Source organism: Rutilus rutilus (genome assembly GCF_951802725.1).
Source record: "Rutilus rutilus genome assembly, chromosome: 4".
Lineage (NCBI taxonomy): Eukaryota > Metazoa > Chordata > Actinopteri > Cypriniformes > Leuciscidae > Rutilus > Rutilus rutilus.
The window spans coordinates 3101574-3126569 of NC_140212.1; the positions used below are offsets into that span (position 1 = coordinate 3101574).

The window sequence follows — 24996 nt, forward strand, 5'->3', positions numbered from 1 at the left end:
AATGCAAAATTAATCTAAACAAGTGCTTTGTTTAACAACTGCACTGCCAAAAAGTGTTAATTTGGCCTTTGGGTTGTCATACACATGTGGTTTTATTCTGTCTGGGTCAGTGTTAATTGATTGTAACTGTTGATGTGACATTTGACAAGCTTCAAAACTGACCTTCGCGGATAATTTGTGTCTCTAAGTGTTTTGCTCCACTGTCAGATCTGTTTTAGTCTAAACTTGATGTATGTCCTCTTTTGAATAACAGCGTTTGAGGCGAAGTTTGCATCCGGGGCTTTTGAGACGGATTTCTTCCACGTGGACCACCACGACCTCAGCCACGGGCCTGCCCACGCTCGAACCCGGGCCGGTCCGACGAGACCGCAGTGCCAGCATCAAAACACCTCACGATGGCCCTTCCAGCAGGTAATGAACGCCTCCACTCTGATCCAGGTGCAATGCACACTGCCATCTGTGTCATTTACTTTATCAAACTGACTTACAGTACACTTATTATTATTCAGTCCTCGTTCAGTCACGACTTTCCTTTTGGCTGACATCCCCTATCTGAGCGCTGCAATGATGACGTACAGTACTTATAGGTCAACCTGTAAGTTTGCATCATACTAGTTCCCTCAACAACAAAAAACACAATAGGATTTTTCCATCGCCTTTTGAGTTATTGCAGAAAATAAGCTAACAAAAGTTTACGACTCTTACACGTTTTGTTCATCATGATAATCACAAATGAACAACTTAGGTTAAAAGTATCTTTTTACATGATCATATCATTTGACATTTTCATTATCATTTATAGTTTACACCACAGTCTAAACTTCGTTTGTTACAATGAGAGGATTTGCGGGCGCACAGAACTCGGCGCTGAACAAAAACTCCATGTTTTGAGCGGTGAATGTATTCTAACTTAAACACATGTGATTGGCCATTGCGTTCAAAAGAAATCAACATACATGTCTGTGATTGGCTGCATTGTTCAACACTGCCAAACATGTTGAAAACAGAAACCTTTGATGCCGTCCAGAGCGCAAACACAAATATGCACTAGAGCGTTTACCAAATTTGTTTCGCCAATATCAGATGGGGCCCTAAGCATTTGCTTACCTTGCTTATTGGTTAAGTTTGCCCCTGATTTGAGACTTTCTGAAGTTTTGCCAATAGTTAACTCAGTAATTTAATGCCAGTTATCATTAATGCAAAGAAAGTAACAGCACAATGATGTTATGCTCTGTTCTAGTGTGTAACTCACATGTTTCGTCCCACCCTACATTCTTTAGTCATAGTTTTTTTTTTTTTTTTTTTCTCAAATATGTCATATTGTGAAAGTAAAATGCCGTTTCATGTTGAATTAAAGTGCTTTGATAACAGTGGGGATTATAGTTTAAACTTGTGTACATTCTTTTGGTGAGCAGCCCAAATCTTTAACTTGTATTCGGACACTTAAAAATGTCATTGCAAAAGAATCTCAAATGCTGCAGAATCTTTTTCACTATCACTGATTTTACTCAGTGTCTTTTAACTATTTCCAATTAATGGAATTTTCCGCAATTTATGCGTCAGCAATCCCTGGTTTTACTGTTACATACAGTAGGAGGCGCTGTTACGCATCTTCTGAAAGAGTAAAGAATCGACAGACGAAAAAGAAGCAGAAACAAGCGATGGAAGCATTGCTTACGCATGTGTTGAAGTCTTTGACAAAATGCGATTTTCTTATCTTTCTGTTCAAAATGTTGCTTTTTTTTATGTAACTTACCCACATTCAAGTGTTGATAAAAAATACTGCGTAAATCTAGAATAAAATTTTTTTGTTTGGGGTTTTTTCTTTCTTTTGATATTCAGAAATTCATACAGCAAAATATTCTGGGGGCCATTTTGTGAAAATGATCAAAAATGCTGGCGCTGGCGGGGAAAGGGTTAATCAGCTGTTGGTGATTTTTAGTGGATGTATGAAGTCAATTGTCCTCAAGTTCAAGCAGGTGTCCTAACAGAGAAACCACATGTGAAATTCATCACATTAACTACATGTTTCAATAACGATTCACAAACACAAAAGTTTCCAAATACTTCATTTCGAAGCCGTTATATATTGTTTTATTACTACAAACCTAACAAACACTGAAATGTTTGTTTGAGAAGTATGCTTGTGCTTTTGTAATATACCGCAATGACATTTGCTCACTTGTCCAAATGCTTCTCATGTCCGCTGTCCGCTGACTCATGAAGTGTTTTGAAGCAACAGTACTTTCTGAAAATATGAGTCCACAGAGATTTTCTGGGGATTTATCTGAAACCACTTTTATCCGTTTGCCCTCGTCTTGTTTTGTTTGTCATCATGGTCTCGTACGTTAGTGTTTCGCACAGCTGTTGCGGATCGCCGTCAAGCGCTTGAACTTTCCAGAGCTCCTACACGCTGCCTCGCTCCGTCTGAATGTTTGATTCAGATTTCATAATGTCCATCTTTGGGCATTTCTCCACCTTTATATCTCTTATTTCAGCTTGAGTTATACAGCCCAGCTAAAGTTCAGCCCATTAATACGCATATCCAGATAGCCATCTGCACTGTGTAGACAGAGAGTTTAAAGAGGCTTCCTGGAGACACGAGAGCCAGGGATGTGTTTAGATTCAGATCCTGTCGAAATAAAAGCCCCTGTGAAAAATGGAGGGTCACCTGCATTACCATGTTGAGGCTGGTCTTAAAGTGGCGGGTCTCCTTAATGGATATCTGAAGAGTGTTCCCTGTTCGCTCAGATCCTGTAAAGTTGGCAGGAAAATTCAAGTCCGAACCCTTCTCCAAAAATACGCCACTTGGACTTTTCTAACCCTGGAAAGTGCATCGTGAACTTTCCTTTTGAGAGGTAAACGGTTATGCCTTGTTGAATTCAGGTGAAGTATCTTCATCGAGGACACAGTGGTTACATTGACATGCACCCAAATAATCTGGATTGAAAAGCCTTCATGCAAACAGATTATTGATATGTGCGTTGAATGTTTACCGGAAAACAAGTCAAACAAATGTTTTCCAGTGAGTGAAACGACATACCAGGTAAAACCATGAAATTTTCCTCTTCCTCTTCTGCAGTTTGGTGAACAGTGACTCATGGAACAACTCCGTTATGCTCACCATTTCCAAGAGCAGATCCATGTCCGCTTCATACGCTGCCTCCTCCGCCACCAACCACATCTATAGCAAGAGCCGAAGAGGTAAAGCACTCTGTGTGTGTGTTTGTCAAGTGAAAGGAGATAAATGGGCTTTGGCAGTGCCAGTGTGATGCCTCTGCTCTCTGACAGGTTACCCTTCTTCCAACATCTCACCTCTGGCTTCACCCTGCCACTCTCCTCCAGTCCAGGGCACTCCGCTCAACAGTCCCACCAACAAAAGCCCTTCAGTGGAGCTGCCTGACACAGATCTTCCACAGGGCGACGGCACACCGTCACACAGCCCTCACAAAGCCTTAACCCACAGTCAGAGCGCCCCGAGCCCCAGTACCACACACTGGGTGCCTCCTCCACTTTGTAGCAGGTAAAACTAAAGACTTAAAGTCCCCCTGTTGTCCATAACTGTATCCCTTAAAACTCATCTTTGATCACCAAAATGACATATTTCCTGTGAAAAAAATTCTTCATGCTTGCTTCATTTAATATACGCGGAACCATAAATATGCTAATTAGACCCGCCTCCACTCACTCACTCACACCAGCTCAGAGAGACGCTGCACAATGATATTGCTCTTTACAACGTCGGACACATAACGGTTATTAATATGATTAGCCTTTTGCTTGACTATGTTATCAAACAGCCAATAATAATGTGTTACTAATGTTACACAAACCATGTTCCCGTTCGCCATTTCAGAGTCTTTGAACAACTTAGACCGTCAGTGGAGAAAGGCATGTAGTTCATAACATCGTAATATACATCATACACCTGCTATATTGCTAAATCCACCCGATTTTTCATATCAATAGAAAAATATACTGGGATGACATGGCTTCTCTTGAGACTCCCCTGCTAGTTCCCTGTTAATAATATGCTAAAGCCCACCGGCACGTTGATCTGATTGGTTACAAGGTAGTTTGTGACGTCAGAAACACCAGCGATTTCAAACTACGTCTTTGGTTCACTGCAGTTTTAAGGAGAAAATACTCAGCAATGGTTTTGACTTATGAATTTGTTCATGGTTTGTCTTAAAGCTTATTAAAAACACCACATAGACACATAACCAACTTTAAAAACTTGATTTTCACCACAGGGGGACTTAAAATATGCAATTACCATGCACTCATATTACTATTGGGAGAAAGTGCAATGCACAATATGGCGGAATACGTCCCGCCTTCTACAAAAAAAGAGCCAATCGGCAAATCATAAGTCATTGCAGCTCCACTTGCTATAGGAACAGTCTGTGCATTGGCTGGTCTAGCCTGAAAAATGCAGTTTTCTGTCATGATTTGAAAAGCACTAGGCGTCTATCAGCGGACCGGTCCTGCTTTCAAACACTCCCGTCTGTATCTGTGTAAGCACTCAGTGAAGAGCGTCATTGATGAATATTTACAACATGTTTTTGAAGCGCTGAAAATGCCAAAAAATGGAAGTTCTGTCATCATTTACTCACCCTCAAGTTGTTACAAACCTGTAGGAGTTTCTTTCCTCTGAACACAAAAGAAGAATTTTGTGGCGTCCATCAAATGTCTGGTTACCGACATTCTTCAAAGTATCTTCTTTAGTGTTCAGCAGAAGAAAGAAACACATACATGTTTTGAACAGCTTGAGGTTGAGCAAATGATGACAGAATTTTCATTTTTGGCTGAACTATGCGAAACGGTAACGAAACGGGAGTATGCGAAACGCCCATGTTGTTTGAGTAGTTCAGTGATATTCCTGGAAGAACACACCACATGAGTTGTAAAAACTGAGCCTCTTGTTAAAAAGTTACCAAAACAATGCTGTTGCTTTTTGTGAATGATGTGCGTTCAAATTCTCTGAGAGGAAGAGGAATTTTGCTTATGCAGATTCCATGCAGAGCGACTAATGAGTCATTTTAAGAGCAGATATCAAGTTTATTATTCATTTTGGGCACAATTCATCACTGAAAAGCACACGCTTGCTGTTTCCAGCGATCTGAGCGTATCCTGTGGCCCAGGATGTTCTACAACAGTGGATCGCAGCTTTAACCCATGACGTGGTTACTGAACAACCACTGATCATTAACTGTGAAAAATAACCAACACTGTGTCTAAATATTAACAGATGGACATACATGGTCAGATCTGCTGTTTTACTCACAGCGATCGCTGAGACAAGGTCAGCGTCCCCTTGGCCTGTAATGAATGCTGGTCACAAAAGAACAGCTTGATTAGCTTCTGTCTGGCACGTTCATTTAAAGAGCTAAACTAAACAACACTGACAACGGCTAGAGCGCCTGACACACAATCAGGACGCCTCTCAATTTCACTGCAAAATATTCAAATATGCACACACTATCAGCCGTCTCCTAGCTCTCGCAAATCATAAAGCGTAAAATACATAAAGCGTAACGAACAGATTCCAGTGCCTACAATGATAGAAAGTGTCTTTTTATTGTTCTTAAGGAATGTTCCTGAAGTCAACATGAAATGGCATTTATTTATTTTGTTATTTTTCGTAATCTGACTTATTTCAACTATGAGTAAAGCAGGATATTCTGTGAAAGAGAGAAAAAGAGTAGAATGTGATTTTATTTTATTCTCTGAGAATTGATTCAGTTGTGAAAATGATGAAATTGGATGAAAGATTTGGGGATTTTTATTTATTTATTTATTTTGGAACAGACAAATAATCCACATTAAAACCAGGAGCGTGTAGTGAGGAAGTAAATTGTTGGTTTATTACTTTATTTGCTGTTGTACAATTATTATTGTTATTTAATGTTGTTATTATTGTTGTTAAAATGCAATACAAAAGCAAATAAAGGCAAAAAATTAAAATGTATAAAATATATATTGGATAATAAATAATTGCAAACTTTTTTAATGTTTAACGGGTTATTAAAAATGTTCTCTAGTGATATAGCTTTTTAATTCATAAAATGTAATTAAAATTACAAATAAATTCACTATTAACTAAATCCATAAAATGATCCCATGATGATTCTATATATGAATCGCCTCACTTCTTCTTCTCTCTCTCTCTCTCTCTCTCTCTCTCTCTCTCTATATATATATAAATATACATGCTCTCTTTATTTAATGTGAAAGAACGAGTCCTGACAGTGATGTGAAGGTTGTGTTGTGTGTGTTGTAGCTGTGGAAGACCGTACAGTAAGAGGCACGGGGATGGATCCACAGACGCAGGAGACAGAAGCCAGCAGTCAGGTGACGCCACCGTCATGTCGGACCCTCTCTCTGAATTAGCATTTAGATGCATTTCACTTATTATCCATTTTGCAGATGTGATCTGTGATATTACAGCTCGATCCTGGATTGAATCTCTGAGTTGATATGTAATTGGTGTCTTTCTAAGCCGTCAGTCTGCTCAAACGCGAAATGTTACGAGAGGCGTGATCACGCTTTTCTAATAACCTTTCAGACGAGCCGGTGATAGTGTCATCCGACTATGACAGCACCTACGAGACCAACCACAGTGACATCAGTGACTTTGCACAGAATGAGGAAGACGGAGAGGGTCACCGGAAGCCCTGCGGGACGTTCCCGCCCCAGGCTCTCGCTCTTATACCCCCAGAGGTAAACAGGCCTTCTGCGGGACAAATTGATTTTTTAGCACTGCAGTTTAGCTCAGGCAGGTACAGTAGATGCTGTTCAGTGTTAGTTAAAGCAGGAAAAATACACAGTGTAAAGTCTTGCATCAGCAGCATGCATAAAATATGCTGTGTACATATAATATGTACTGCAAGAAATGATTTTCTTACTCAGTATTTTTGTCTTGTTTTCAGTACAAATATCTTAAACATCATTACATAAAGATTTACATGAGAAGCAAAATGGCACAAGTCTTGTATATATACAAAAAAAAAGTCCACTAGCAGATATTTTTTCTTATTTTAAGCACAAGCTCACTTAATTGTAATGCTTTTAAAAATAACACATTATTTTATAAGAAAACGAGACTTAATATCTTAAATGATTTTTAGATATTTGTAATGGAAAACAAGACTGAGGAAGAAAATCATTTCTTTGCAGTGTGCAGAAAATGTATAAAGCACATAAAAAATACGGCGATGGCATAAATAAATGAGTGTTATGTGCAATGCTCTGGGCGGTTTGTTTGATCCAGTGAAACTAAACCTGCCATCAAATTGTCATCCAGACTAATCAGCGAGCGTTTGATGTGTTAGTGATTTGTTTTTGCTGTGGTTTGATGACAGACTCTCTTTCTGTTATGCCATTTTAACTACTCTTTTTAGTAGTTTCATATGTGCCACTTCTTTAGGAAGCAATTGCAGACATATTCAGTGTCTTGTTTTTTATAAGATGGCACCGTTTGTGATCTGAAATCATTTCCTCTGCAGGATAAGCCCATCTTGGCCCCGGAGCCCCTGGTAATGGAGGGACTGGAGCCTCTCATGAGTCAGATCAACAACTGGAACTTCCCCATCTTCAGTCTGGTGGAGAAAACCCACGGCAGATGTGGCTGCATTCTCAGCCAGGTGAGACACTGACATCTAGTGGAGGTCCACAAGGCTAACTCACATCTGCCAAATGAACTAAGGCTGCTTTAGTTTCACACTGGCGGTTTAGTTTAAAGCAGGGCACGGTTCACAGGAAGAATTGGTAATGTGAAAGCTGTCATGCGGACCGAACTGGAGATCACCTGTAGGAGGTCGTCTGAGTTCGTTCAGGTGGCGCTGGAACTTCGGCTTGATGTGAAAGCAACTCAGCGACACCTGGGCCAGGATTATTGGATAATAATTGGCTGATATTTGGGCTTTTTTTTATTAAATAATACATTTTATTAAATAATAAAAATGAGTGTCAGATAGTTATGGAAGCTTTTTTCTCCCACGGATTAAAAAATTACTTTTTATCTCTGACTTTTTTTTCCCCTCAGAAATATATAAACTCGCAATTAAAAGTTATAAAGTCTGAATTGTAAGATAAAAAGTCACAATTACATTTTTTTTTTTTATTATTCCATGGTGGAAACAAGCTTCCATAGATTAGACTTTTAGTTCATTTGTAATAAACAAGTGTAAAATAAGTGTTCATTTAAATGTAGCAACTTTATGTACATTGTATTTGTTCATATTTGAGTATGCATATATATATATATATATATATACATGAATGAATAATTAATTCTAGTATTATTGTTTTGATCCTTTTGTTTAAGACTAAGGTTGAGAGATTTTGCCATTGTTCTCCGTGGTTTAGGTGTCCTACCGGTTGTTTGTCGATACGGGACTCTTTGAGACATTCAAGATTCCGGTGAGGGAGTTCATGAACTATTTCCACGCTCTGGAGAACGGATACAGGGACATCCCATGTGAGTCCTTGTGCTGCAAGAGACATGTGTGCAGAAATATGTTAACAATGAGATAAGTTATGATGTACTACAGATGTTGTGCATAGTCAGCTTCACCTCCAGAGGAATACACTGCCCTGAATCATCAGTTGTGGCACACTGTACTTTTGTGTGTGTTGTATCTCCCCCTAGTGGTGGTTTACAGTGTTAAACCTCGTCTTCCTCCCCAGATCACAACCGGATCCATGCAACAGACGTCCTCCATGCAGTGTGGTACCTCACTACTCAGCCTGTGCCTGGTTTACCTACACTGGGATCACTTAGTGACTCGGGTAAGTTCATTACAGTTTGGAAAGGTTACAATGGAAATAATTTCATGCTTGTAATTGAAAAGTATATGTATACTTAATATTATTAACATGTTTTATATGGTAAGGGGGGACTAGAGAGTGCTGTCAGTTGTAACACTGTCAGTTTGACAATTCACAAAAGAGCAGTGGTGATGTCATCAATTTCATACTCTCACATCACCTTTTTGAGCTCACAAAAAAAGAAGGGGAAAAAAACAACTTTTTGAGCTCACAGGAGCATGTGACTATGAGCAACATTGTAGATTTTATGACTTTCAGTAAAGAAAGTAATTTTTTTATCAAGATCATTTTTTGCCTAGCAATCATTGTACTGTAGATACAATTATTTGACTTGCATAGCCGGTCTCCCATGTGTAACAGTGTGGTCCTGTGAAGAACGGCATGTCTCTGCATACAGTGGAATGCCAATAAAGCTCACTTGACTTGACTTAAAAGCGCCTGCCAAATGCATGCAGTTGTGGTCAGAATGAATGGCACCCCTGGAAAATATGATCAAAAATGGCTGTAAAAAATAAATCTGCATTGTTTATCCTTTTGATCTTTCATTCAAAAAATTTGCAAAAATCGAACCTTTCATTGAAGTAAAAGAATTGAAAGTGGGGGGAAATCTCATTGGGGGGGAAATAAATGGTTTTCTCCGAAACACGTTGGCCACAATTATTGGCACCCCTAGAATTTTTTACGAGTAAAATATATTCCCATTAATATTTACTTTTTTTTTTTCTAGCACACCAGGGTGACTGAGGAACACCCTGTGTGTAAACTGTGTGTGTAGTTTAAATATGAGGAAACACAAAGGCTACATTTCTTTAATCATCCATCACAATGAGTAAAACCACAGAATATAGTTCTGATGTGCAGCAAAAGATTGTTGAGCTTCACAAAATAGAAAGTGGCTGTAAGAAAATAGCTAAAGAATTGAAAATCCCCATTTTGACCATCAGGGCAATAATTAAGAAGTTCCAATCAACTAAAGATGTTATGAATCTGCCAGGAAGAGGACGTGTGTTTATATTGTCTTAATGCACGACGAGGAGGAAAGTTTGAGTGGCCAAAGACTCTCCAAGGATCACAGATGGAGAGTTGCAGAGATTAGTTGAGTCTTGGGGTCAGAAAGCCTAAAGAATATATATCAAACAACCCCTTCATCACCACATGTTGTTCGGGAGGGTTTCAAGAAAAATCCTCCTCGCTCCTCCAAGAACAAACTCCAGCATATTCAGTGGTCAGACACGACTGGATCTTCAAAAGGGACCGGATTCTATGAAACAAAAAATGGGCTTTTTGGCAGCAAACCCAGCAGATGTGTTTGGTGCAAACAGGGATAAAAAGTACCCCATGCCTACGGTTAAATATACTGCTGGATCTTATATGTTGTGGGCCTATTTATTTGCTGGAGGTCCTGGACATCTTGTTCAGATACATGGTATTATGGATTCTAGCAAATACAAACAGATAAAAAATCAAAACCTGACGGCCTCTGCTAGAAATCTTATAATGGGCCGTGGTTGGATCTTCCATCAGGACAACGGTCCAAAACAAACATCAATATCAACACAAAAATGGTTAACTGAGCACAAAATGAAGCTTCTGCCATGACCGTCCCAGTCCCCTAAACTGAACCCTGTAGAAAATGAGTGGGGTGAACTGAAGAGAAGAAGCACCAACATGGATCTGGGAATCTGAAGGATCTGGAGAGATTCTGTATGGAGGAATGATCTCTGATCTCTTGTCAGGTGTTCTCCAAACTCATCCGGCATTATAGGAGAAAACTCAGATCTGTTATCTTGGCAAAAGGAGGTTGCAAAAAGTATTTAATAACAGGGTGCCAACAATTATGGCCAGCGCGTTTTGGAGAAAAGCATTTATTTCATAATGTGATTTACCCCCCACTTTCAATTCATTTACTTATATGAAAGGTTATTTATTTATTTAATTTTTTTATGAAAGATCAAAAGAATAAACGATGCCGATTTACTTTTTACAGCCATTTTTGATCATATTTACCAGGTGTGCCATTAATTAACTGTATATATATATTTATACAACAGTTCTTTCTGGTTCTCGAATCTGATTGGCTGAGAGCATTTTCCAACCGCACTATATATATATTCGTTTTCTCAGTTCATGTATACATTTTATCAGGTATACATTTTAATCAGTTCATGCATCCCCAAATCAAACACCATGCTCTACTGTTTGAGCTGTACTGTAGGAACAAACATGATTTTTCTTGGGCTTTTTAAAAATGAGAAAAAGGTTGCTGTATTAATTACACATACTCTCAGAAATGTCTCGCCCTCATTTGCATATACATATTGACTATGAATGTACAGTGTGAACTAATCTGCAGACATCTTTCCGACTCTCTGTGTCTTCAGACTCTGACAGTGGACTCGCTCACGGCCGCTCAAAGCACCTGATGTCCAGGACGTATCCCGTAGAGGAGGAGGGTTACGGGTGTCTGTCCGGCCTCATCCCCGCGCTCGAGCTGATGGCGCTCTACGTCGCGGCTGCCATGCATGATTACGACCATCCTGGCAGGACCAATGCGTTCCTGGTGGCCACCAGCGCTCCACAGGTAACACACACCATCATCACACAACCCCAAAATCAGTTTACCCCCTATTTCCTTGAAGAGTTTCAATGGAGAAGTAATTTCCTTGTACTGTAAATATGTGCTTTCTTAAAGGGGGGGTGAAATGCTATTTCATGCATACTGAGTTTTTTACACTGTTAAAGAGTTGGATTCCCATGCTAAACATGGACAAAGTTTCAAAAATTAAGTTGTATGTTTGATGGAGTATTTCTGTGCCAAAAATACTCCTTCCGGTTTGTCACAAGTTTCAGAAAGTTTTTTTCGAGTATGGGCGTGTGTGACGTCAGATGCGGCGGAATTTCCTTATACGGGTCCTAAGGGCACTTCTCCCGGAAGGGCGCGCGCGCGCACGTAGACCAGAGCGAGAGAGCGAAAGCAGTACGCCCATCAAAGCGCTGTGCTCGGCTTTAGGGAAGTCATCGGCTGCTTTTTATGAAGACAGTGCTAAAGTACATTTAGTAAGCTAATTGTATGCTATCATATTAAGTCTTACAAACTACAACTTTACACATTATAATGCATTTCAAGACATAAGTATAACCGGTTCTATTTCTTGGCAGCAAACGTTTTCCGCCTCAGTTGGCATCAAACTGCACTTCCCACATGTACACCTTTAAAGAAAAAAAGAAATACGACGACATAAAGTGGAAATGAGTCATTTACAAAAACCGCTAAGCAAATATATACAGTTCCAGTACACACCACATAGAGACGTCCTGCTGTAGTCGTTGCTGCTCGTTTTCAATTTCAGCCTCGGGATCTGATTCTGGATCATAAATGTATGGCTGAATCTGATAGTTAGCCATGGTTTGTTTTGGATAACGTTTTATTCCTTTATTCGGTAAAGGATGTCACAGCTTCCAGACACTCTCAACGCAAAAGCTGCGCGTGCTCGTGATTCTTTAGCTCCGCCCACACGGCCCGCCTCCAGCCGCTCGTTTTTTCCGGAAAGACTCGGTACAGCCTATCTTTCTTTTAGAAATATAATAAAACTAAAGACTTGATATGAAGGATGCAATACTACTCTATAGGTACTCAAGATTAACATGAGATTGACTGAAACTGAGTGTTTCACCCCCCCTTTAAGAATCATAGCCGGTACTAATACAGAGGTAGAATAAATTACTTAAAGGGTTAGTTCACCCAAAAATGAAAATTCTGTCAGTAATTACTCACCCTCATGTTGTTCCAACCCCGTAAGACCTTCGTTCATCTTCACAACACAAATTAAGATATTTTTGATGAAATCTGAGAGCTGTCTCACTCCTCCATAGGCTTCTCTGTAATCGATATCTGCCAGCCCAGAAAAGTTAGTAAAGACATCGTTAAAATAGTCCAAGTGACTACAGTGGCTCAACCTGAAGTTTATCAAGCGACGAGAATACTTTTTGTGCGCAAAAAAAACACAAAAATAACGACTTTATTCAACTCTTCATGGTCTTCTGTGTGTTCCTCTGAGTGAGTTTATGAGAGCGCCATGTGCGAGAACGTGTGTGTGTGTGTGTGGTTCCTGTTTACCGTGTAGTCTGCTAATTTTGCATGCTGCTTTCTGTTTCTATTGGTCATATTCAAGGTTAATAATCTTATGTCTGATGAAAAAGGTCAAAAAGGCTGCAACCATTTGACTGTTTCAGTACTTCGTATTAAGATGGAGTATTCCATGCTATGCTGTAGAAGCAATTATGATATTTATGAATATTAATATCCAAAGTTGTTGTTTTGAATTGTAACCTGCAAGTTCAGGGATTGGTCACAATGTTCTGGAGCCTTAAAATAGTTGAAGTGCCATAAACGTCTTGTGTGTGTGTTTCAAGGCCGTGCTTTACAATGACCGCTCTGTGCTGGAGAACCATCACGCAGCTTCTGCCTGGAATCTCTTCATGTCGAGGCCCGAGTACAACTTTCTGGCCAGTCTGGACCACATGGATTTCAAACGCTTTCGCTTCCTGGTCATCGAGGCCATACTGGCCACAGACCTTAAGAAACACTTTGACTTTCTGGCTGAATTCAACGCCAAGGTGAGCACTTACTGCACATTAGATATGCATGTATAGACCAACTATTGCTGTGCATTTTATTAATTGATTTATGTTTGCTCAGGTGGGGGATGACGGTTGCTCGGGGATTGAATGGTCTAACGAGAATGATCGTCTGCTGGTGTGTCAAATGTGTATTAAGTTAGCGGATATAAACGGTCCGTTGAAATGCAAGGAGCTTCATTTGCAGTGGACGGAAGGCATCGTCAACGAGTTCTACGAACAGGTCAGTGTCTGCTTTATATTTGATGTATGTAAGTAATTTTTTAGCTATTCAGTCAGAGCATTAAGTAGTAAGCATAGTAAGAGGCTCCGAGAATGCACGTGTAAGGACTTGGCGTCTCAGTATCATTCACATCGAGTGGCTGGAGAGGATGGCAAGGATACGCGGTTGCCTGGCAACCATCTACATCCTCCCCAAGCAGTGCTGAAGGCAACACGTTCACAGCTGTAATGAGAAAGTAGGGCAGAAAGTAAGCAAACTTGTACATCAGGCTGATCTGCTGGGAATGTGCTGAGGACATTTTCTGGTAAAACACACCATGCATTGATGCTATCATCTGATATAAATCAGCCAGACTAAATCTGACCAAAGGCAACCTTAATGTCAGATTGGCATTGCAATTAGCATGTTGTTAGCATGAATTAGTATGTTTTAACTCGCTACTAGCATGTTTTAGCATATTGCTAGCCAGGGGTGACTCTTGGATTTCAATAATAGGGGGCAACGCCTTTTTCCATTCATTTTATCCCATAGGGACTTTAAAAGTCTTCGTTAAAAAGCCATGAGCTAACATATATAACATATAATATGTTACATATATATTGCAAATTATGCAGATACAAACATTTAAGTATTTTGAGAGCGTAGAGAGAATCGACTCGATTACGTCATTCGCAGTGCTTCATGGGAATGGGAGGCTAACAAGATCTTTTGGCGGTGCTGCTTGTTTCGACTCTCTGATTGGTGGAATTTTCTGCACAGCATCATGGGTAATGTAGTTTTTCACCAGGAATTTCCGATTTTTTTTTATTTAAATAAGCTGAAATAATGCGGGACGGCTTCAACAGAAGCAAATACTATCGATTAACAACCTCGTAGCTCCACAGTAGGGTTATCGTTCAAAATCAGTTTCCCTATGGAGAAAATGAATGGAGTTTTTACTTCCGGAACCGACTGTTGCGCGTCATATCGGTTGACCATTACGGTACATCATGTGTGCTTGTTCAGTCTGTCTGTATACACGTCTTCTGATCATGCTCTCAGAGAATTAAGGGCTTGTTTGGATGCCAGCGATGAGTGTCTATTATTGTGAGGAACACAGAGTGAGGATGACCCAGTTGTGTCGAGACCCCGTCACAGAGCTACAAAGCGTCATATGACCACCCTTGGCCATATTCAGAGCATTTCAAAAGGGACCAGAAATTATTTGCTTCAAAGGAGCCTGTTTTCCCCCCTCCCTGTTTCGTTTCTTGAATGATTCATTTCTCCAGCACTTCTGAGTAGCACCTGACAGAACACAGCGCACATACATCACTGCCCTGTGACGTCATCGACGGCACGGTTGCCATGGCAACGCGAGACCTTGCCTGTTGTTGTTCCGCTCTCATTGTTTATCTCCAGGTTCTGCGAAGCATATGTTGTCACGCGGACTATATGATGCTCCTCTAATCGCTGATCACCTACTTATTTCAGCACTGCGATCTGAAATAAATAAATAAAAAAGCCCAGACCTCGTGCCTGGGTGTGTTTCCCCCGTCCATGGGAAGGTTGACCTAGTTTTATAGCGGTAGAAGGTCTGTGAAGTATGTTTCTTTCCCTGAACTGGAAAAATCCAATCAAGTGTGTGACTCCTCGGCTGTGCTTGAATATACTGAGCATATACTGTTGGTAATATCGTTACTTGTTTAATGCAATAGATGGTAGGGTATAAAATATCTGCTCAGCAGTGCTGCATAATTTGAAAAAAAAATGCAAATTAGCCATCAATCAGATATGATTAATCTGCACTATGTGGAGCATTTCTGAATCGAAATGAAATGTATACTGTATTTGCACATCACTGAATGCGTTTCTTTTTCAGGCTGGATTTTAGATTTGTTAGCACTGACGTGATGCAGCTTTCATATGCTCGTAATGCTTTCTGGTGACATCAGTTCCCATGATGCTTTTCATCCACCATAGGAGGTGCAGATGAACAACAATATTATTTCAGAAGATTTTTCAATTATAACAACCAAATATTGTATTGCATTTCAAATATTTGTAAAATAACTTGAAACATAATTTGCAACCCAAATTTCTCTTTTTTTTACAAGCAATATATAATATTTGTTTGGCAATTAATTAACTAAAAAAAATAACTAATTAAACACACATTTTTCTGTAATTAATCACGATTAATCGCACCGAACATTAAATATATTTTTCATATATTTTTATATTGTAATAATTACACATTTAATCTCCCAAATTAACGTAGAAACAACATAAAGAAAGTAGCCTATATTTGAAATGTTTGTTTAAATGGCATCTTTTTATGAAAGAAGGTATCACCGATAACAACACTGCTACTGATGTCTCTATGAAATAGATTTTTTCCCCTCAATTTTAGACATTTATTATATCCATTCAGCAATACAGTATAATTGAAAGCTATCAATTTTAACATTGATTAGGCTTTAAGGAAATATAACAACTTTTAATTTTCACATAAATACATTATAATAAATGTCACATTCACCTGCCCATTAATACATCAGTGCTTAATTTTTTCCATTGGCCCAGTCAGACCAGTTAAAATGTTTACTTGCCCTGTCAAAATGCACAAAAACTTTGTAACCTTGTAAACAGTGCTTTAAGATTTACAGGTAGGATATATACAGGAATTGAATAAAGTTTACAGTCTTCACTGCGTAAATTATAGATTAAATATAGATTATTCCTTATTAAAGCTACAAAAGTTATTCAGTCAAGAGTGATTTTCTTTTTCTTTAGTTCTTTGATTATCTATCCTTAATGACAGACATTTCTAAGAGGGTGATCATATAATGTAATTCTAGCCAAAGGATGACGTTAAAAAACAGATGCTGCGTTAATTGCGTTAAATATTTTTAACACGTTAAACTGCAAAAATTATTTGCATGTGTTAATGCGTTCATTCTGACAGCACTAGTAAAATGTGCTTTCTCTTCATTCTGGTGTTTCAGGGTGATGAAGAGTCCAGCTTGGGCCTTCCCATTAGCCCCTTCATGGACCGCTCAGCACCCCAGTTGGCCAAACTACAGGAGTCCTTCATCACACACATCGTCGGCCCTCTCTGCAACTCTTATGACTCTGCTGCCCTCATGCCTGGGCACTGGGTCAACCCTCAGCCCAAAGAGGGCGAGGATGCTGAGGAAGAGACGGAGACAGATGAAGAGGATGAGGATGAGGAAGACACACCGGAGGAAGACGCCTCCTCCAGCTCAGAACTTTCCCGTGAGTCACTTTTCTTTTTTTTTTTCATAATTTGCAGATCAAGTACAATATCAGATTGAAATAAGGCTACATTCACACTGTTAGTTATTGGGATTAACAACCACATTTACTTACAGTTGTGACTGTGAGTCAACTCAAACAGCAACCTACTGTAGCTTTTCGCACTCTATGACGTGATGTTTTCCATTCACACAGCTCAGGTTTTCCGAGAATATGGTACTGAGTCCTTAGAATTTACAGGTGTGAGTTTGGTTATAGAATACGGTCGTCAATCCCGTAAATAACTGAACTGTGTGTGAACGTAACCGTATTAAGGAATCAAATACAAAACTGACAACCGTATTCTGCTGCTGTGTGAACATGGCCTAGCTAATACCCATATTTAATGAAAATTATGATCAAATAAAATCTGATTGCCCTGTCAGTAGAACCATTTCACATAGACATGTAACAGTGTAATTAAACTGAAACTGGATTTAAAAATGTTTCAGAAAAAAAAGATATATATATATTTATTAATATGAGATCAAATATGTGTTTGTATTTATTATTTTATTTATTTTATAAATATTAAATATGATTTATGTGGAACTATGTGTATTTAAGCAGACACATTGCATGTCTATTTTTTTATTTCGTTTTTTACTTTACACATGCAACATTTCTCTACAAAAATATAGGTCATAACTTAAAGCTGCTAGTCAAATAAGATAAATTTGCAATACTAAAATATATATATGTACATATACATATATATATATTTTTTTTTTTTTACTGGTATAAGCAACATTTTTCTAAATCATCACTTAAAGCTGCTGCATGAAAAACCTATTAACACTATCTTTATTTACTTTCTTTAGAGAAAGACGCACCCAAGAAACGACGGAAAGTGTTCTGCCAGATCACCCAGCACCTGCTGGAGAACCATGAGATGTGGAAGAAGGTCATTGCAGAAGAGTCCCAAAGCCAGACAGAAGAGGAGGAGTCAATCCTAGCCATTGATGAAGAGGAGGAGGAGCCTGGGAGCAAGGAGGAGCCAACAGACGACCAGGAGGAGGAGTCAGCAGAGGAAGAGGAGGAGAGTCCTGCACCTGAAGAGACACATGAAACAGAGGAAACAGATGGTGCGACTGTAGCGGAAGCAGACGGGACTGCGAAGCGAGACACAACAACTGTAGAAGACGATGCGGAGCTAATGGGAAAACGAGAGGAAACTGAAGACGAGAAAGACGAGGATCCAGAATGAATGACTTGCCGGTTTTAGACGAGAACATTGTCTGAAAGCTTTTTATAGGCAAGCGAGACTTCTAAGAAATGGTTGCCAGCACATCACTTAGACACAACACTGTAGATGCTTGGGGAACATGTGCCTAAAGGAAACAGGGTGGGAAGGGGTGATTCGGGACAAAGGGTTTGATCAACAATGAGTGGGCGGTGAACTATGAGTGCTAGACACTCAAGTGAGGTTTGATGCTAAAATTGACGGGGACATGGGGGGAGGGGGGGTTTCCTATATTTTCTAGACGTCATGTTGGTCAGTTTTGCAAGTCCTTCTGGCGAAACTCCTCCAGCTGCACCTTAACCCCCCCCCCCAAACTACGACAGGGGTCCCAGTGACCTGCAGCGACACAAGTTTTGCAGGCTCGTCCCACACAGCTACTCAACAAGAATTTCTGAGGAGCTTAGTGTCAAAGTCGGGAAAGAGAAATCAATCCACCGTGACTCTCGCCAGCTCCTTAAAGGCATTGCGCCTCACTCACGAATCCCATCATCCGCAGTGGACGAAAGCAAATGTCCCAGAAACAGCATGCATTTGTGAAAATGCTACAAAAGACTCCACATGTTAACACCATATGTCTGTCCTGCCATTGCTCTCTTTTTTTTCCTTTCCAGAGGTCCTTTCTATTGCAAATGCTTGCACCATTGTCCTTGTCCCATTTCTGAAGGCGTCATGCCGAATGCTCGTCATTCTCTTCCCTCACCTTTTTCCCTCGGCATTTCATTAGTCCATGAACTGAGATCTTGCATTTCTCAGGATCAGACTGTTTTTGGATAACGGTACAAGGAGTCATTGGTTTTTACGGACTTTCTTGCAACTTTTTAATCTTTTGAATCTTGATTTGTGAGGACAAAGGGAATCTTTAGTTGTTTTTTAAAGTGTAATTTCTTCAAAACGTCAATGGCCTTTTTAACAATAGCCCAATTGTTGTTTTACCAGGTGATTTGATATATATATATATATATATATACACAGACACACACACACACACACACATACAGTGCCCTCATCCATACGGCATGCAGTAGTACATCACGTCATTCTTCTCGTTTTCATGTACTCTAACAAATGTTTGTACCATCCGAAACTTTACAGACATCCCCGTTTTTTCTCTCCCCGTCAAGCGGAGCTTCTGTTCCTGCGTTTAAGCTTCTTAGTAAACTGCTCCAGCAAGTTTTAAGAGCAGACTAAACTGCTCTGGCAAGTTTCACTGATCAAAGGCGCTGACTGGAGCGCATGGCCCGTCGAGAGAGCCTCGGGGTCCCGCATTCCCCCGCAGTCACATGTTCTCCCTCTAAACAAGGCCGTAGTTATGCTTCACAGTCGTGTCACGCAGCCGCCATGGAGATGCAGGCAGGCATGTGAGCGACTGCGAGCTCCTCAGCCCAAGGGATGAGACGCCGAGCGCCGTCCCTCTCACATGAGCGGACCCAGAGACCATGTGCGGCACATGAGATACGGGCACCGGTCGACACGGCTGTCCGCGCTCGCCTTTGATGTGCCGGAAGAGGCAGATTGCTCGTGACGGCGAGATGAAACACTTCTGCGGGCTTAATCACCTCGAGTCCGATGTTTAATCAGGCCGAGTCCGATGCCTTCAGTCACTTTGAAGGAGAGCCAATTAAAAACACCTGGTAGGAGGCGACGGTCATGTGCTTTAGACCCATCTTTGAAACGTCCCCTTTGATCGAAACGCAGAGTAAGCCTTAATATTATCAGGCAACGTGGTGCAATGTAGTTCAGCTAATTATTTAAGCAATACTATGTGTATAGTAGCGTTTCCAATTGCACTTTCTTTTTGTTGCTGTGTGACTATCGCACAGCTACAACCGTGTGTGTGCCAAATATGACTTCAAATTCATTCTCCCCGAAGTATGAAACACCATTTTTGTTCAGGGGTGTCCAAGCTGCTCTTTGGAGGGCCACTGTCCTGTAGAGTTTAGCTCCAACTCGCCTCATCACACCTGCCTAGTAAGACCTTAGCTGTGTACGAAATCGCCACCTATACCCTCATTCACGGTTCCCTACATTAGTCCACTAATATTGTCCACTTGAAGGAGGGAATGAAAGGGAGGGAGTGAATTCGGGTGCGCCGGAAGGGCTGCTGCTTTTGCATAGTTTGTGCTATCCGTTTAATAATTATTTGAAAGTTAGCAAACTGGCAGCTCTAGTAGTGATGAAAATATTTATCTTGAACTCTGTCATGGAAACTAGGATGTCTAAACCTTAATTGTGACCCTGGACCACAAACCCAGTCACATGGGTACATTTTTTAACATTTAGATGTATACATCATCTGAAAGCTGAATAAATAAGCTTTCCATTGATCTATTGTTTGTTAGGATATGACAATATTTGGCCGAGATACAACTATTTGAACATCTGGAAACTGAGGGTGCAAGAAAATCGAAACATTGAGAAAATCGCCTGTAAAGTTGTTCATTTATGTTCACGATTGTGCAGCTTTCACTCACAAAAATAAATGTTTTATATATTTACGGTAGGAAATTTATATCTTTATATCCTAATCATTTTTGGCATAAAAGAAAAATTGATAATTTTGACCCATACAATGTATTGTTGACTATTGCCACAAATATACCCGTGCGACTCGTGACTGGTTTTGTGATCCAGGGTCACAATTAAACAATTTAATAATTAATTAAAAAATAATTTATACCTGTTTGATATTACGCTGTAGCCACATTGGACCAGCGGTTTGGAAAATGGATGAATGGATGAACAACATCTTACAGTGCATTATGGGTATTCTCTAGCAGTTGTACACTCGTTGTTGCGGTGCATTATGGGATTGAATGAGTGCACTCGATAACGTCCACCATGGTTTCGGACACTGCTAAAATGAACCGTCCCCTGAAATAGTGCCCTATTTAAGGGTACGTGGGGCAATTTTGGACACAGCCCTTGATTATCTGGTTCAGGTGTGTTTAATAGGGTTGAACTAAACTCTGCAGGACAGTGGCCCTCAGGAGCAGGACTGGACACCCCTGCCGGAGCCGGTCTTCTCAGTGGCTGGAAGAGCATGTGAAGGCCATGTGTGCTTGTGAGGACGTGTGTAGAGGGTATTATAATTCTGCATTAGGCCCTAGATTTGTAACCTCAGGCCAGAGATATTAACCCTTTGGTGCATGAATTATTCAATCACAAATAGTAGTCTTAATGTTTTTATTACCTTTAAATAAATATATATATAAAAAATAATTATTTTTTGTTCAAAAATAACGCATTTTGAGAGCGTTACTGTCCACTGCAATAAAATATATTAGTTGTTACTTGCTGCATCACTTTTGTTTGCCATTTTGAATTTATCATAATAAAAACAGAATATACTATAAAAAAGGATTGTCACAATAAATTATGGGTAAGTGTCAAAGGTCTTCACCTTAAAAATGGCTTTTAAAGATTTGTGCACTGTTGTGGACGTCATGCATCAAAGTGTTACATTCCCAGCTAACAAAAATAAGTTCTAAGAACATTTTGCTACATTCTTATTAAGAATCGTTCAAAACTTCCAGTTTATTAGATGTTTTTTCTTGGTTAGACGAACATTCCATTTGGTCATTTTGCAAACGTTACTTTTGAAGGGACACTGAACATTCTGAAACAAGTAGTAACATTTCAGGGAAAACGTTCCATGGACAATGTATAAATAATCATTTTTGTGCTAACGTTTTGAGAACATTATTATAGACCAGATAACTTAAAACAAACGCTCTATTAAAGGGATACTTCACCGATTAGCGTTAAGCTTTGTATCAGTTGAAACCCTGGTAGTATTTTCGAGTGACCGTGCTTCCCCCCCTCATGTCCCCCTGAGACGAGAGATTTCTGTATTGTGTGTCTGGAAAAAAACCTCTGATGACGCAAAAATTGTCATTTATCTCATCAGAGGCTCTTTTGTCCAGAGGCGAGAGACTCCAGCCAGTAGGAGGAGCTCGTCCCGCATGTGTTCAACTCGCCCATAGGGGGATCTCACCATAAAACGCTGTCTTTTCAGTTTCCAGTCGACTAGTAGCCTAGCTGTATCATTTCTCCCGACACTGCCCTCTGTAACCGGGAGGCGTGGCTTGGGAGTGGCCTCGTAGGGCAGCGAAGCAAGTGCATTCTGGGAGTTGTAGTCTTTCATCCACATGAGCCAAAAATAAATTTTCTGGCTTTTCTCGGTTTAGAAGGCACCAACTTCTAAACTAACTTCACATTTCTACTACATAAATGACCCAATTTAAATACACATTCATCTTTCCAGCGGTGAAATATCCCTTTAACGTTACTGGAAGAGCCGTTTGTTCATAACCTATAGCCAGATCTTTCTGAGAACGTTTCCTGTTAGCTGGGATATTTCCCCAAATAAATTGAACTGATAATATCATAACCTACAATCAATCCCCAAAATCCCCTTAAAAACATTATTTCCCAGGTTAACTAAGAAATATGTGACATTATGAAAGAATCTAGTATGCAATATGGCTCCGCTCTTCATCTTACTGTTGGATGATGGGAGGCCTACTCTGTCTGAAAAATGTATGTCATTGCCAAGTGATTTGCATAATAGCAGTGGGCACATGTTGGGAATTGCTTTGCTGCGAGTCTTTGACGATCAAAGGTCATAGATATTGATGTCTCAAAGTGTTTCAAATCCCAGAATCATCAAAGACAGGTCCATTATTTCAGATTTGCTTCCACCCAGACAGTATTCAGAGAGACTTAACAAAAACTGTGGAATTAGCGACCCTACACATTTGATGTGCTTGTGCGTGTGCTTCAGGATTGCCTGTGTGTGTTGGCATGGCAAGCATGCGTCCCTGTCCTACACCGGTTTTCAGCTCTGATCTGCGTTTGGTGGCTCTGATTCCAGATCCTGTACGTTACGCAAACTCTTGTGTCCAAATGAGCGGCACAAGTCTTGAGAAGCCAGTGTGGACATGTTCATAATAGCAGGATCATTGTAATGTCATGTGACTAAATTCATGTTTTTTTTCTCAGATAACAGATGCCCTTAGGAGTGAAATTAATGACAGTCTGTACAGTTCAGCTCAAATACCTGTTCAGGTATTGCAGAAATGCACGATGACTGGGTTGCATCCCTCCAGATTTTTTTGAACTTGACCAGCATGTCAGGTTCACTGGAAAAGCTGATCGTTTTTATTATTTTCCTGTTCATAACTCGTTCCTTCATCTTCAGCTGTACGCGTCTGATAACCGTGTCCACCGGGCACACGTTTCGTTCACCTTGAGAACCAAACAAGCTTTACACTTCTCTGAGAAAGAGAAATGAGACTTGTACTTTTTTTATATATATATATATATATATATATATATATAGTCGGCACTTCACTGACAAATAATTATTTTTCTTCTCACTTGTATCTTGCACTTAACACATGTAGCAATACCTATAGAAAGGGGAACTGTGTAAATCACCAGTATTCGTAAAGTGAAATATTCATTTTATCGCTGATTGTTGTTCCATTTTGTACAAAACGATATTGTGTACAGGTTAAAAATGAAACGAAACAAAAACAAAGCCAAAAAAAAAGGGACGAAAAAGATGAAAACGACAACAGAAGTCTTTTAGATAAACATTATTTATTTTTACTGTTTTGTAATTTAGACACTATACTGTAGCTCCTCTATTGCCAGACTTACTGGAAGTGCCTCTTGGTATAATGTAACATACAGAAAATATATATTGAGATTATTAGAACCTGTCACAAGCTGAACATTGTGGATGTTGTAATGTGAATACAGTTTAATAATACGAGTGAAATACTGTGGTATCGAATGTCTCTGTGTTTTTAATTATTTATTTATTGCTTCATTGATTTTCACCCCTAATTCAGTCCGAAGGTTTTCAGCTAAACAAGCTCACGACAAAGGGTAAAACATCACATTTTTATACAATTGTCTATGGGTTTTTATGGCTTGAAAATGGCTCCTGTCTCAATCAAAGTCAAGGTAAGATCCCACACCCATTGTGCCAGGTCAAATTGCTCTTATTAAGCAAAAATATGCACTCAACTTTACCAAGCTCATTTAAATCACTTCAAGTCTAGTACTTGGCTTCAGTGTTGATCTATGTTTGGGGTCTGTGCCAATTTGATGTTGAAGAAATTCTATGAAAAACAGAGTTCGACAAATTAGTTGGCGTTCAGCATGAAGTATTATGGCACATTGTTTGATCGTGTTCTCAAATAATGTTGTGAAAGGACACTTATATAAGTGGATTATAAACAGGGCTTGAGGGACGTGTTGCTTTGAACTCATTAGTTGCGGATTTGTCTAAAACCATAGTTTTTTTTTTTTTTTATGCTGACAGCCACAATGTTCTGAATCAGCCCTCTAAACGTCAGCTTTGTAGACGGACCATGAGATAAGTCGTGTCCCTGGCATCCGTGTGCATTTCCTAAAGCTTGAGGTGTGTGTAATTCATATGTGCACATCTCGCTTCATTGCACTGAAGGAAAGCTCACCCCATAATATATCTCTTCAGAAATCATCACTGCTTTATTCTCTGCACACTTTACACAGTTTGCAATGGGATCAACAGAAAGGCTACTGTAATGTGGGTCATTATTGTGGTTCCTTTCACCACTAGCGAAAATTTACTGTAGCTCAAAATGTGGAGCATGGCACTTGCAAGACCAAGGTCATGGGTTTGATTCCCAGGAGATGCATGAACTGATAGCATGTATATCTTGAATGCAATGTAAGTTGTTTTGGATAAAAGCGTCTGCCATAATAAATGTAA

The 24996-nt window shown here is 39.8% G+C and overlaps 1 protein-coding gene across 3 annotated transcripts in view; it reads left to right on the forward strand.

Moving 5' to 3' along the window:
* The window catches only part of pde3a (phosphodiesterase 3A, cGMP-inhibited), a 91514-nt gene extending 67489 nt beyond the window's left edge, over positions 1-24025 (forward strand). Inside the window, exons 4-16 of one of the 3 annotated variants that reach the window (XM_084407282.1) lie at positions 254-411; positions 3083-3204; positions 3292-3523; positions 6284-6354; positions 6569-6723; positions 7509-7646; positions 8371-8482; positions 8692-8793; positions 11214-11413; positions 13246-13449; positions 13532-13693; positions 16678-16948; positions 17809-24025. In XM_084407282.1, coding sequence (XP_084263408.1) covers positions 254-411; positions 3083-3204; positions 3292-3523; positions 6284-6354; positions 6569-6723; positions 7509-7646; positions 8371-8482; positions 8692-8793; positions 11214-11413; positions 13246-13449; positions 13532-13693; positions 16678-16948; positions 17809-18194 — 2313 coding nt within the window. In that variant the 3' untranslated portion in view covers positions 18195-24025. The remainder of the gene's footprint in view (positions 1-253; positions 412-3082; positions 3205-3291; positions 3524-6283; positions 6355-6568; positions 6724-7508; positions 7647-8370; positions 8483-8691; positions 8794-11213; positions 11414-13245; positions 13450-13531; positions 13694-16677; positions 16949-17808) is intronic. The other 2 variants (XM_084407283.1, XM_084407284.1) reach the window with 2 other exon arrangements.
* The last annotated feature ends 971 nt before the right edge of the window (positions 24026-24996 follow it).